At 26.3% G+C, this 15,437-nt stretch overlaps 2 protein-coding genes and 1 long non-coding RNA gene across 7 annotated transcripts in view; 2 read left to right on the top strand and 1 right to left on the bottom strand.

Annotated features, from left to right (window-relative positions):
• Positions 1-15,437, bottom strand: part of LOC135930052 (vam6/Vps39-like protein) — a 63,995-nt gene that overhangs the window by 25,962 nt on the left and 22,596 nt on the right. The gene's annotated exons all lie outside the window — the stretch shown is intronic.
• LOC135930054 (uncharacterized) lies at positions 709-2,683 on the top strand. The gene is made up of 3 exons (XR_010572716.1): positions 709-867; positions 1,547-1,675; positions 1,938-2,683. It is a non-coding gene; the product is annotated as an uncharacterized LOC135930054 (long non-coding RNA).
• LOC135930053 (uncharacterized) lies at positions 10,285-14,767 on the top strand. 2 transcript variants are annotated; one of them, XR_010572715.1, is made up of 2 exons: positions 10,285-10,383; positions 14,356-14,767. XR_010572715.1 is itself a non-coding variant. In XM_065466836.1 (2 exons), exons 1-2 carry the CDS (start codon positions 10,372-10,374, stop codon positions 12,382-12,384), a joined length of 1,251 nt encoding a protein of 416 aa, XP_065322908.1. In that variant the 5' UTR covers positions 10,315-10,371; the 3' UTR covers positions 12,385-13,001. The 2 variants fall into 2 exon arrangements, 1 of the variants encoding a protein (XP_065322908.1); XM_065466836.1 differs by lacking the exon at positions 14,356-14,767 and adding an exon at positions 11,146-13,001 and having other exon boundaries at positions 10,315-10,383.

Below are 15,437 nucleotides of genomic sequence, written 5' to 3'. Positions count from 1 at the left end.
AAAATAATTCATTATGTTAATTTATTGTTATATAATATAATCATGAGCAGGCTTAACATCCGAGAATGAAATGCCTGTGAACTCAGGTCCTAACCAGTGACATCGTTAAGTTGCTGCAAGCCCCCGAAGAAATAATTTCAAGGGTTTTCTTGAGTGCTAAAATTTGAGTATTTTGACTTAATGCTCTAAATATTATAATTAATTAATAGGGGTCATTTCCCATGATAAATCAATCATGATTCTTCCAGCCCTTTAAAATTTGGGTAAAATTTTGTTTACAAACTAAGGTACACATAACTAAAAGAGGGTTCAAATTTTAGCATCCTAGCTCTCACATTTCTGGGAATATCAAGGGTCAAATTGTTTATTTTTACCCTTATCGATTGTAATTCAATTAAATCTACAGAATTCAAAAATAAACTGATTCTAGTATCAAAATAAAAAATATGCATAGATTTCTTAATGTTGCGGTCCATTTATCCATATTCTAATTTAAATCGTTAAAAATAATTCATTTTTCCGATTTTTATAAAACATTTAGACCAATCTGTATGCCTTTGTTTCCTTATAAATCGATAATAATACTAAAAAAACAAGCGTTTTTTGGATATCATATAACTTTTCTTGCCATTTGTAATTAATTAATCGTTTCAGTATTATTTAACAACACATTTATGCAAAATTTTAAAAAGAAATCTGAGGTTGGATGTTCTTAAAAATAATAATAATTAAAATAATATTTAAAAAAATGCAAAATCCTTACTAGAATAATAAGAATATCATATAAAAACATTTCAAATAATATTTGAACAATTAAATATAAAATATTCCATATTCCTTTTTTTAGTGTCGATAATTACAATGAAGGTAAAAATCTGGCATTCTAATTTTTTTACATCCTGATATAGATTAATCTTAGTTACACTTGTTTAAAATTTTATAAAAGTAGAAGCTCAACATTTTTTACAAGGATTTTAAACTTTAGAATGAGTTTAAATACCATCACAATAAAAAAATATATGTATATTAGAGATCATCTGCAACCCGCCTTTCCATCTGGGCAAAAGGTTTAATTTTGTTAAAGAAAGGGCGAGCGGGTGGGCGGGTTATGAAAAATTAAAAATGGGCGGACGGGCGGGGCTAAAAATTTACAACTTTTATTTGTTTAAAATCATTTAAGTAAACATTTTTAAAAAATATGCTCCCCCTGAAATTTCAACATTTTCATACCTAAGTACCGATAACTGAGGATGTTGTCGGAAGAAATTCATTAGATAAATGTGGATGAAAATCTGATTTTACTAGATTCCCCAAAACAAAGAGAATTCAATTAAAGATTATTAAATAATAAATGCAACGTTTCAATAGAGAGTATCTACGTCAAAATTAAACAACGGATGGGAAGATGTGGCGGTTACAGCGGAGAGCATTACCTAATGTCATAACAAAATATTTAAATCTTAAACGAGTTTTTAATTTTCTAGACATAATTTCTAAAGATGTAATATGATATGATAGAAAAATAGGGAGATATTTATCATATTAGATATATTGGTATGGAAAATATAGTGCTGTAAACTTTTTGAAAAAAGAAGCGCGATAGCCGGTTACATTTGAAAAAAGGACTGCCGTTATTTGTGAAAACATATCATTGGCTATTCAAAAAAAGAAACGCGTAAAAAATTTTAAATATATATATAAATTTTATTTTTTTTCGACATAGATAATAAAAATATACAATCATAATATATTATAAGATAAGTTCTTTGTAATAATTTATTTATTTTTAACATTTGATTTTCAAAATTTTGATCTGATATTCCTTTTTATCCCGCATAAAATTTAACTTGAAATATTCCACATAACTATGTCTCCTTTTGGGGGACGCAAATAGTCGATATTTGTAGTTAATTAAAATATTTTTTTCTTTTAAACAGGGATCCAAACTGAAAAGAATATCTGTTCGGGTTCAGATTCGGATAAAAATAACAGTTCAAGGTTCAGGTTCAGTTCGCAAAAAATAAAAATATCGGTTCAGTTCGAGCGCTTTTGTATTCAAACCTACATTCGAATAATGTATAGGGAAAATTTTTTATTTATTTCATAATTAAAATAAAAAACACATACATAAAACCTTCATTTTTATTAATTGCGCAATATAAAATAATATTTAATTTATAAATATAACAAATAAATATCAACGATTAATTTTAATATAAACAATTACTTAAAATTTTTTTATAAACCGCACAATTAATATATTTTCAAAATTCGTCTCACTCAAATTACATCTACAATGAGATAATATAAATTTAATTGTAAAAACATCTTTCCACACCAACTTGGGTAGCCGGCTCTACCAGTATGATATCAGATTTGATGTGTCATTTATAATACTATATTTAAATAATTTATATATTGGAATTAATTTTTCTCTAGGCATTATAATTTATAAGCTTCAAATATTTAAAAAATGTTGTAAAATGACAATATACTAAAGTTTATAAAAATTATGACTGACACTTATCAATCAAATGTGATTGACAATAATCTTTAAAATAATTCGAATATAATTTAAATTTTTGCAATATACTAATAATAACTTACACATTATTTTATAAGCATATAATTATGAGATTCGAACCGGTTCAGAGGCATTTTAGAGGTTCGGTTCATGTTCGGCTAAATTATGGATGAATGTAGTGTTAAACAGCTTCATTTAACAAAAAATAGTGTAAAATTTTAAACTATTTTTTTTAAACATTACAACAAATAAATTTTTTATTAGTTCCTTTCATTAATTTATTATTATGAAATTATTTATAAAATAAATAATATAACCAAAAACAATAAAAAATATCGGATCGGATATGTTTTTAAAAAGATCGACCCAATCTGATATTTTTGAAAACGCTAATCGCTGCCGATAGGATCCGATATTAAATATAGGCACAGCCCTAGTAATAAATAAAATAAAAATGAAGAACTTTGGTAGTTTATCTGAATTATAAACTCAGCCTAAATGATTTATAAAATTTAAAATAATTTTTTTCTAGGGATCCAAACCCAACCTAAACCGAACCATTAAACCGCCAAAACCTTTTATCGAACCTAAACCACTAAAAAAATTTCTAGTCGAATCTGAACCGAACCGCTAAAATGCCTCTAAACCGGTTAGAACCTCATGATTTGATGCTAAAATAATGTGTAAGATTGTAAAATTTTAGTATTTTAAGTAGACTGAATATGTCCATAGAACATAATGTTTCGGCCAACAAATGTAGTGGTTGAGAGAATTTAGAGAATAAAATAAATAGTGTAAATAAATTAACTACTAATACTTTATTAATTAATATAAATACTAATTATATAATCATAATTAAAATAAGAAATTAAAATAATATAAAAAAATTAAAATTAAAAGATTAAAAATTAGTTCGTAAAATCATAATCCTTCTTTTTTTAAGTAAAATATTTCCGAATATATATACTTTCTTTTCCTATTCATTTACATCGTCTTTATTCAAAAAATCTAATAATTCGTTACGTTTTTCTGTTTAACAATCGATTTGAATATTACTTGATTTGAATATTACTTCGATTTGAATATTACTTCTTTTTACTCTATTTTATTTCAAAGTAATTTATATTACAACACCCTTACACTTAAATTAGGCCCCACATCCCATATTCGAGCATGTATCCAATTACTGTTTTATTTTTTGCTCACTTACATCACCGATAGATTCTGTTTTTTGTCTTAGTCTGTTATTGATGAGCTTTTAGCACTGACAACTTGATTAACTAAACGATACACGATTGCTAGTCAACGATTATCGATACTATGTCTTATTCTCCTGATAAATTAATTTGGTCTTTTGCTCGTTTCTAACGTTCTCTTGTAACTAATGATCATTATCTCGGTCAACGATGTGCGATGCTTGATCTACGATTAACGATTGTTTTCCCGAATTCTTGTTTTTAAGATCATCGATTTTGTATCCTATACTTAAGTTTTGATAAGCAATTGGCGATAATTTGTCAACGATTAACGATTGCATCCTGAAAAATCATTATTTTAATTATATTTTGATAAATGTGATCGAGTCAATAAATTTTTCACTTGTTCTACCTAGTCGCTTGTCACTATATCCGTCTTAAGATCTCTTATACGATAACTATTTCTTTTATCTTTTGATCTCAAATAAAAATTTGATCTCTAAGTGAGCTCGATTGCGGCATAAAATTTCTAATGACGAAAAGCTGTTTCTTTATGAAGATTTTTGGTTAATCCCAACCTACTATTATATAAAACGATTACTTGTACCTATAACGATCTCTTGTGACGAATTCTTTTTAGCTAAACGACTAATTCTATTCTTTTCCGAATTACGACCATTAATATTGATACCATTGTTTTATTGCTCTCATTCTTTGTCTTAGTATCGATAGTCATTTCATACATCTCCTTCCCCCTTTATTTAGAATTTCTTTTCAGAGTTAATTAGACTGAATTGTTGTAATTGCTCTGTCGCCTCCTCTCTCCAACACCATTGTAAAATTTTAGTATTTTAAGTAGACTGAATATGTCCATAGAACATAATGTTTCGGCCAACAAATGTAGTGGTTGAGAGAATTTAGAGAATAAAATAAATGGTATAAATAAATTAACTACTAATACTTTATTAATTAATATAAATACTAATTACATAATCATAATTAAAATAAGAAATTAAAATTAAAAATTAAGTTCGTAAAATCATAATCCTTCTTCTTTTTTTTAAGTAAAATATTCCCGATTATATATACTTTCTTTTCCAATTCATTTACATCGTCTTTATTCAAAAAATCTAATAATTCATTACGTTTTTCTGTTTAACAATCGATTTGAATATTACTTCTTTTTCCTCTATTTTATTTCAAAGTAATTTACATATTACAACAACTAGTATATTGCAAAAATTTATATTATATTCGAATTGTTTTTATTAATCTTATTTGATTGATAAGTATCTGTCATAATTTTTATAAACTTTAGCATATTGCCATTTTACAACATTTTTTAAATTTTTTAAGCTTAAATTATAATACCTAGAGAAAAATTAAAATGTAAATTATTAACATAAAGTATTATAAATGACACAGGCGCGTACGCAGGAATTTGGTCTGGGGGGGGGGGGGATAATAAAATTTTTTAAGAAATATTATTGTCTTTTAAAAATATCAAGCATAAATTTATTAGGACTAATAACTATTCCTAATACACAATTTTAAATTAATGTGAATTATAAAAAAATTATATGTAAAGAATCAATTAAATGACCAAATATAGAAATTTGATTTTTTTTAGACTTTACACAAAAAGTTTATTAGGAATAATTGTATTTTGTATGTTATATATTTACAATGTAAAATCCATCTTCGCTGGGATTGAGCTAATTTTTCAATTATCTCATCCTTGCTTATCGTCAAATGCCTATGAATATTCAAAAGATCCAAACTTTTCAATCTACTTTCAGATGTTGTACTTCTTGGTATGTTTTTCAGAGACCTGCAGGTAATTTTGTTAAATATACCCGGGCCGGGCCCGAAATTTTTTTAAAAAAACACCCAGGCCGGGCTGTATTTTTTAAAACAGCTATATTTGAAATCGTTATTATTAGCTATAAAAATCAAAAATAAATATAATTTATTTTAAAAAAATCCTGGCCGGGCCTGAAAATTTTATTTAAAAAAAAGCCGGGCCGGGCCTGAAAATTTTTTAAAAAAAGCGAAGCTGGGCCTAAAAAATTTTTTTAAAAAAACCCAGGCCAGGCGGTAAAAAATCTTAAAAAAAATCCGGGCCGTGCCCTGCAAATGGTACTTTTGCAGGCCTCTGTTATCCTTCTAAAAAAAGAGAATGTTCTCTCATTAGTTTACTAATGGGAAGAGTTTATAAACCCTTTTAATACATTGGGAATTTAATCTAAAATGTGTAATGCAGAGCATCCATAGCATTTTTTGGGACTATATCAACCATAGTTAATCTTATAAACATAGTTATTCAGCTAGTAAGGCATCATAAGATACTTTAACATCTTCATAATAAAAATCTAACAAATATTTTTTCTTCTATCACCATCTGAAAAAGGTTGAGAAGGCTTTTTTAGAAGTAATATTTGCAGATTAGTAAGTGCTGCATGATGAATTAAAAATTCATTTATTTGGGTTATAAATGTATCCGCATCTAAGATATACTCTTCTACTGATCCTATATTAATGTTTTAACGATGAGCTTGCCTTGCTACAAGTCGAGGGAGACAAATATTAAACACGTATAGCTCTGCTTTTGACTCAACAATAAAATATGAAATTCTTCATTAACATTAGCCCTAATTTCCTTGAGTTCTGATAAAATGCTCTCCGCTATTCTCATCTTCTTAATCAAGTCTGTCATGTTTTTGAAAAGTAATACTTAAAATATTTGTATAATTAAATAATACATTCTAATGAGAAATAAAATTTGGAATAAGCATTGAATCCAATAATTTTCTTGCTTCTGAGAAAATATTTCTTTCAGGCCATTGTGATATTTCAGTAATAGCAAATAATTGGCTCTTCTAACTCCTTAAAAGCTGTTACTGCTTGATGGCAGAGACTCTATCTCGTTGGACAAGGTTGCAATTTCTTTTTCCCTGTTGGACCAGAAGTTTCAGAAATAATTATATGACTAGAAATTTGAAAATGGTAGATAAATATTACGCCACTAAAAATTTGAAAATAATAAGTAAATATTACGCCGGAAAACTTAAAATCGAAATTAATTGATAAAATAACTTATGAATGTGATAATAAATGTAATTAAATATATATTTAATATGAGATACGAATAAATATTAACAAATATAAATTAATATAAACAATATTTTTGAAAAATATATTCGGCATCTGCATTTTTTGGCTTGGAAGGGGGGGGGGGGATTTGTCCCCCTGCCCCACCCCGCTGCGTATGCCAATGAAATGACACATCAAAATGTAATATTGCTGATTGTCAAATAAATATGAAAAGCCATCATGGAGCAAATCTTGAGCGCCATATAATAAGAAACCTCTAGAATTCGATAAAATTAACAAAATATCACAACAAAAATCTAATAAAATAAAAAAGTATAAACGTCATCAAGCCAACAGAAGATAGAAGATTAAAATAAAAACAATATCTAATCGATACTTGTACTGAGTTTGTCACTTTTAATTGCAGACCATTCAAATTCATCGATGATAGCTGTTTTAAAAAAAATTTTGATCCTATATAAGAAGGCATGGGTAATATTAAAATTAATTCTCTGTATATTCAATCTAATGTTGCAGAATTAGCCTTAAGTATTCGGCAAAATATAATCAAAGAAATAAATGGTAAGTTATTATCTCTAAAAATTGACTGTTACTCGTATAGAACAGGTCCATTATTGGGATCAATTTTCGGTTTATTCAAAAAGCAAAAATTGTTCTGAGAACATTAGCATTGAAAGAAATTTTGAACGGTCCATTGCAGAAAATTTAAAACTTATTTTAATAAAAGTATTAAATAATTATGAAATCAAAACATCACAAATATACATTATAACTGATAATGGGGCAAATCTAATTAAGATAGTAATTATTTATGGAGGAGATGTTGAAAACTAAATGTCTGAAAATGATGAAGAACAAACACAAAATATAGATAATTTAATGATATTTCTACTACTATCACAAATGTACCTAATGAATTAACAATCAATCTTAATGATTCTCAATATAATATTATAAATATAAGATGTGCTTTTCATCAGTGGCGTCGCTAGATGGGGGCGCGCAGGAGCTCGAGCCCCCTGAAGCAAAAAAACTTTTTTTAAATGGAATCTTAACCCCTTGAACTAAAAATAAATTTTTTTGATTGCCCCCTGAAAGATTTCTTTTATAATTCTATTAAGTAAAATATAGATTTAATTTTATTATTTAAAAATTAATAAAACTATCTAAATATTTATTATATGAATACTATTTAAATATTAGATAAAATTAAAACATATAAATTATATTTTCACTATGTCATCTAGCAATCAAATTTTGTGTTAAAAATAGAATATCAATATCACTCACTAAATATTAATTTAGCAATAACAGTTGAAGCTTAATCGACTATTATTATTTAAATTATTTTATAAACCTAATTAAATAAATATAATCGTTTATTAATTGAAAACTAAAAATTTTTAGCAGAGTTCAAAATGACTAATTAACTGTATATTTATTCTTAAATTTTATTATCATACCTATTCCTAAAAATATTTCAAGGTCCAAATAAGTATAATAAAAAATAAGAAAGTAGACATAGACATCATATAGTTTATAATCCTCTATTATATACAGTTGTTTATAAAATATTAGATAAAATGCAACTTTTATAGACGTATTTGACAGTTATAATATTTATTACAGCTAGGGGAGACCGGGGTACATTGAGTACAGGGGAACGTTAGGACATTCTAATTATAATTTGAGCTATTATTTTATAAGACTGGAAATTTGAGCCTAACATAGATAATTTTGTCATACATGATTGGCTAAAAAAGATTTGAAAAATATTTAGTATTTTAATTTTTACAGAAGAAAATGTGTTTTGGCATACCAAAAGTAATAAAAAATATTTGCAAACTTTATCGTTTATGTTTATAAATAAAGCTTCAAAAATCATAATAAATAGATTTTAGGAAAGCCTAAACCCTATTTTCCAATCTGGCAAACTTTCAGAATCAATAAATATGAATTAATATGATTTTGGATGATATTTATAAAGTTAGTGGGCTCGGTCATAGTTGGTCATAGTATAGTTTGGACACGCCATTTTAGCTCATTTTATCATCAATTTTATAATTTTATTATTAATTTAGTATTGTGAATTATAAATAATTAAATACTTATCTTTCACTATGTTTATGATTAAAAAAAAAATTTTTTACATTTTTTTCTTTACAATTTTTTTTCGCCAAAATAAATTTATTAAATTTTGCTAAAATTTTTTTTATATAGTTATTGATTGTGAATTATAATATTATCAATAAAATCATATGTGTCATAGTCTCTAGTCTTACTGGATTACTGATTTTAAATTTATTTAGACCTCTATTTCACGAGTGTCCCAACTATCACATATGTGTGTCGCAACGTACACAGAGTCTGTCATAGTTGGGACAAAAAAAATTTTATTTTAAATTCAATTTTCTAAAAAAATATAATCTTCATAAAATATATATTAATTATTTCAAATAGCCTATACTTTTGGGATTCAGAAGATATTTTAATTATTCAGATTAGTCTACTAATATTAAAATTATTAAGGTTTGAACGAAAAGTGTCCCAACCATCCCCGGTCTCCCCTAATATTATAATGAATTTTACTAATAAATGCTTTTGATAATAAATATAGTAACAATTTGCTTTCAAGTATTTAACGTCATCTATTTAGTTATAAATAATTTTAAAAATTAAACATTTTATTATTCATCCTTCAATAGATGTAATAAATTTGATATCTTTTCTTTTTTACGTTAGGGAAGCTATTTTTTTTTTCTTTCAAAAAACAGTTTTGAGTTAAATTTTTAATACAAGTATATTTTTCGGTTTGACTAAACTGCGAATGCTAAGGTAAACTGCGAATGCTAAGGTAAACTGCGAATGCTTAGGTAAAATTTTTTATATATTATCTTTTATTTATAGTGAGATCCATTTTCCTATGATATAAATAACTTATAAAAAATTAAATTTTTAGATATATTCAATAATAAAGAAATATACATTAATAGTTAAATTATCTTTTATCTCATAATAAATCGTTTAAATCTTTTAATATAATTATATTAAAGATATTAATAATTAAATTTTAAATTCCAATAATATTAAATCCGCAAGTTGGCGTGTATAATTATAAAATACTATTATAAAAAAATATAATCATTTAAAAATGTTATATATCAGAATTTACCCCTAAAACATTAAAGATTCATTTTAATAAGCTGAATTATCATAATACGCATGGTGGAGGGCTATGTATAATATTTAAAACAAAATCATGCCGGTAAAGTATATTGTTAATATTACTATATAAAATATTATTCTGTGTCAAATGATATTCAATAATACCAAGTTACTATTTAAATAAAATAATTTAAATATTATTTATCTTGATTTATCTAAATATTATAGTAAATGATTAATTTATATTTAAATAGTTAGAATCATATTTATATAAATATTTCACATGATGCCATTCATTCATTTACCTTTTTTTACCTCAATAACAATAGATTTTTTTCTAGTCGTCATATATCTTAATATATTCAATCAGAAATGGATAATCACGTAAGAAAATAATCTAGATACAGATGTGAAAAAATTAATCTTAGATACAGATATTAGTATTTTTTTCAAAATATCAAAATAAAATTAGAATAGTTTATAAAATATAGTTTTTACTATTTATTTGTGAAGAACATAACATATTCAATTAGTAAGAATGAATATTTACAATAATTAATAAAATATTTAATGATGAGTTAATATATCAGGCATTTTAATATCAGTAATAGCCCATTTTTATAGATAGGGAAGGGAGACTATTTTAATGGGAGTTGAATATTAATTTGTAAAAGAGTATTTAAAATATATTTATTATTTTATAAGATAATCAAAATTTTCAAATAATTTAGTATTAGACCTTTTCGGATAAATATAAAGGTTCAATTAAAAATAAAGCTTCTGGTTCAGTTTTGATCCCTGCATTTATATATAAAATGTAATCTTTACTAATTTTGTTTGGGTTATTTTATATCCATTTATCTTAATATAAGTTGTAAATTTTTCAATTAATTTTGGTCGTCAATATATTTTAAATATGGCAGAAAAGAATAAGAAAATTAATACAATATTTGTATTTTGTATTTTAGATACAAATATTTGTGGTACTGCACAACTCTGATTACAATTGATGTTATGATCAATGATTGAGCAGTATAAAACAAATAATTATAAAGTGTTAACAGTCTAATTTTGTTGACCTTTATCTTTAAGTGATCAGAAATAATAAATATATTTAATTTTAATTATTAATCTTATTTCAAAAAGGCAATGATGGAGAAGATAGATGTGAAGCCATGCTCTTCATTGCTTAGATTACAGAATAATTTTTCAGTTAATTCAGCAGTAAATGAATTGAGCCTTATCAGTTTACATTACAATTTATCAACTAAATGTAATGAAAATTTTTTAGTTGGGGAGGAAGACCTTATTTCTCAAAGGTTGTTAAAATCATTTCAGGGGCATCTTTTAGAAGATTATTCGCCTAGAAAAGTTATTGCGGATGGCAATTGTTTTTATCGTTGCTTGTCTCTAGCAATTTTTGGTCATGAGGAGGAACATCTCTACATGAGACTCTTGACAGCAATTGAAATAATAATTAATAGAAAGTATTATGATATAGATGATAAATTTTACAGTAGTAATAAAACAATAAGTGATGAAAGAATTTCCACTACTGATTACAATCATATTTTAAATGATGCATTGATGGTAGGAGGCTGGGCACAAATGATGCATCTTTATACATCAAGTGCAGCTTTGGGAAAAGCATTTCAATCTTATTGTCCACCTTCTAATCGTGGGATGTATAGCGCATATACCACACCAGTATATGGGCGGGCCGTAAGAAGAACAAGTTCAAATAACTTAGTTTTTATGTGGTCGAGTTTAAATTACCCCGATAAATTGGCAAATTTTAAACCAAATTATTTCTGTTACCTACAATCATTACCATCGAGTCCTCCACCAATTATTAGTCATTTGTCACCTAGAATTGATGTAGCACCATTTATATTTCCATTAATTGAAAATAATTCCCAACATATTTTTCCACCTCCAATCGAATATCCACCTATTATTAGCTATTTACCAACTATTTTATCTGATGATGGTTTACTATTCGATTCTCCAATTTCTGTTGACAATGATTCTCCACCTATCTCACCTTCAATCAAATCCCTGTCTAGTATGAGTCATTTATCACATATTTCATCATCAGCAAATAATCCTCCACATATTTTTCAACCTCTAATCAATTCCCCATCTAGTATCGCTTTTTTATCACCCGTTTTGATGCCAGCTATCCTTAATGATTCACTATTCATATTTCCATCTTCAGTTAACAATAATTCTCCAACTATTACTAATTTATCATCAATTGTTAGTAGCAGCTTACCTTTTTTAGACACCGATATTATTATAAATGTTATTGAATCCCATAAATATTCTAGAATCAATACCAACCGGTATCAAAAAGTATCAAAAACAATGTTATATTTACAATAAGTAATAAAGAGAATATGGTTTTGAAAGAAAGGGGTAAAAAATTAGTGTATGGCGACGATTGTGGCGCGTGGACTGGTACATCCACAGGTACAACAAAATATTATTATAGTATAAATATCAATGATAATACAATTAGCAGTGGTCCTATGGTTATTAAGGATGGCTTATTTGGCAAGTCCACCACAAAACGATATAATCATATATTTATTGCAGCAAAACCACAACCAAATCCTCAGGATTTAGTAATTTTAAATCGTTATTATACAAAATTGAAAAATTGTGAAACGTATAAAAGAAGAATATGCCATTTAGATAAACATTTAAATAGCTCAGTTCATCTTATTCAATCTATATTTATAATTGAATACATAGGAACATATCCAGGGTTGTTTCCACATGGAAACAACAGAAACTACTAGGGGTTTATAGTCGTACCCCAGTTTGTATAATGCGACAAATTAAGGAAAAGGTAGTGCATCAGCCTCCAAAAGACGTGTACCAAGATTTAATAGCTAATGAAGAAAATTATTTTACTCCCAGAGATATCAAACAAATTCGTAATATACAATTTAACGAATTGCATAAAATGATTCTTGTTATTTGAAAAATTTTTCTGACCAGATAAATGAATTACTAAAAAATATTCATAAATATCCAATATTAAAAAAAATAAATATAAGCCCAGACAGAGTATGTTCGCTAATATTATATACTAGTTTAATGTTAGATAATATTAAATATATTTGTTCTCAAGATTTTCCTAGTATTATAGGTGTTGATAAAACTTATAATTTAGGTCCCTTGTTTGTGACGACAACAGTTTTCAAGAATCAAGTGCTCATGTCTAAATATTCACAGGATCATCCTATATTCTTTGGTCCTATATTTTTGCATGGCAGCTCTGATTATGAAACTTTTAACATTTTCTTTTCGCACTTGGAAGGCGTCTTCAAAAAAAATAAAATAAATGTTGAAAATCTTATATTCGGCAGCGATGAGGAGCTAGGTTTAATAACTTCGTTAAGAAAGAATTTTAGTAATTCTACTCATATATTATGCACCTATCATAAGAAAAAGAATCTAAATTTATTTTTACAGGATAAAGAGGGAATGGATTCAAGGACAAGGGAAGATATTGTAACTAAAATTTTTGGCAAAGAAGGACTTGTATTTTCATTAAGCGATAAAATCTTTGGAGAAAAGGTTGAAAAACTGCGAGATTATTGTAGAGATAAACAGTTTATTAAATTATTGAAACATATAGATGCCAGTTTAAAAAATAATTTATTTTTATATGTATATTTACCTTTAAAAAATAAGGTGATATCCTATCTTTATACTAACAATAACTGCGAATCTTTAAATAATGTGTTAAAAATAAAGTTTAACCGAGATTCTACAACACCTGTGCATATGATGGTCAATAAAATTTATGAATTAAGTTTAGCACAAGAAAAAGATTTTGAAAGAGCCCTTCTTGGTTTGGGAAATTATTATTTAACAAAAAAGTATGATGTGACAAAAATTCGTCATGAATGGGACCAGATAAGTGACGATCAACGTAAAAAAATAATATTAAATGTGCTTAAATCACATAGTACAAATAAACGGAAAAAAATTACCTCGACATGTGGTGGATTGACATTAATTCAACCTACAGGATCTAAAAAACCGTGTCAATCTAAAAGATCTAGATCAGATAGAACTAGAGGCTAGTTATTATAGTTCCTACATAAAAATTAACCAGTAGGCACTAATTTATTTCAGAAATAATTTATCCAATGGCCCTTTTTAGGGCCATAACACCCAAAGGCCCTTTTTAGAGCCATAAACCCCAAAGGCCCTTTTTAGGGCCATAATACCCAAAGGCCCTTTTTAGGGCCACTCAACCAAAAGTTCGCCACAAAATCCAAAGATACTTTTCATGGTCATTTAAACAATCAAATTATATTACTTTAACGATTAACTTAGCAAAACAAAATGTAGAAAAAGAAATACATGGACGCTTAACCCACCAACAATTCTCATTAGATATTAGCCGACGTTAAAACCCCAAGTTATTATATCTCAGAATAGCAAATCAAAGTCTTTCTAAATCATCTGAAAATTCGAACAAATACACCAATCCCCCCTCTCCATTCTTTACTTAAAACCAATATATCATTTTATAAATAAAATATAACGACATTTATAAAATTACCGGAATCCCTTATCTAAATTATATATTTCCCCTAAAAATGGTAAATCTTTATACATTATATACATTTTTATGCTAGGTGTAAAATAATCTTTTATAAACATTATATTTTCGATAAAATTTTTCTGTGATATCTTATTTATTAGAATGATATTATTGTATGGTAATATTGTAATAATGGCAATAAAAACATAGTGGCTATTTATAAAAAAGATCAATATCAAGTATGCAAAAATTATTTAAAAAAATTAATTTTTCTTACTTTAACCATTAAAATGTGATCATATGTAAATTTATAAAAACCTATATTTGTTCTTGCAATTTTTCGAATGATAGATAATATATGGAATTTAGCTTACTTTTTAATTAACAATATTAAAATATAATAAAACAAAAAAATAATTTTAAATTTTTTTATAAAATAACAATACGCCATCTTGCGGATTTAATATTATTGAAATTTAAAATTTAATTATTAATATTTTAATATAATTTTATTAAAAGATTTAAACGATTTATTATGAGATAAAATATAATTCACCTATTAATGTATATTTCTTTATTATTGAATATATCTAAAAATTTAATTTTTTATAAGTTATTTATATCATAGGAAAATGGATCTCACTACAAATAAAAGATAATATATTAAAATTTTTACCTAAGCATTCGCAGTTTACCTTAGCATTCGCAGTTTAGTCAAACCCTATTTTTACAATAATACTTTTCTGCATTGGAATCAACGAAATGGTCAAAAACATTTCTACCAACTGCAATCTTCCACTCCACACTTGGTACATCGACGACGGAATGTTCTGCGGCTCCCCTCACGAGGTCGCCAAGGCCCTCGCCATCA

This window comes from Gordionus sp. m RMFG-2023, chromosome 5, assembly GCF_954871325.1.
Source record: "Gordionus sp. m RMFG-2023 chromosome 5, tfGorSpeb1-WG-v2, whole genome shotgun sequence".
Classification (NCBI taxonomy): Eukaryota; Metazoa; Nematomorpha; class Gordioida; order Chordodea; family Parachordodidae; genus Gordionus; species Gordionus sp. m RMFG-2023.
The sequence above is the reverse complement of the archived record's forward strand: the minus strand, read 5'-3'. Positions and strand labels throughout refer to the sequence as shown.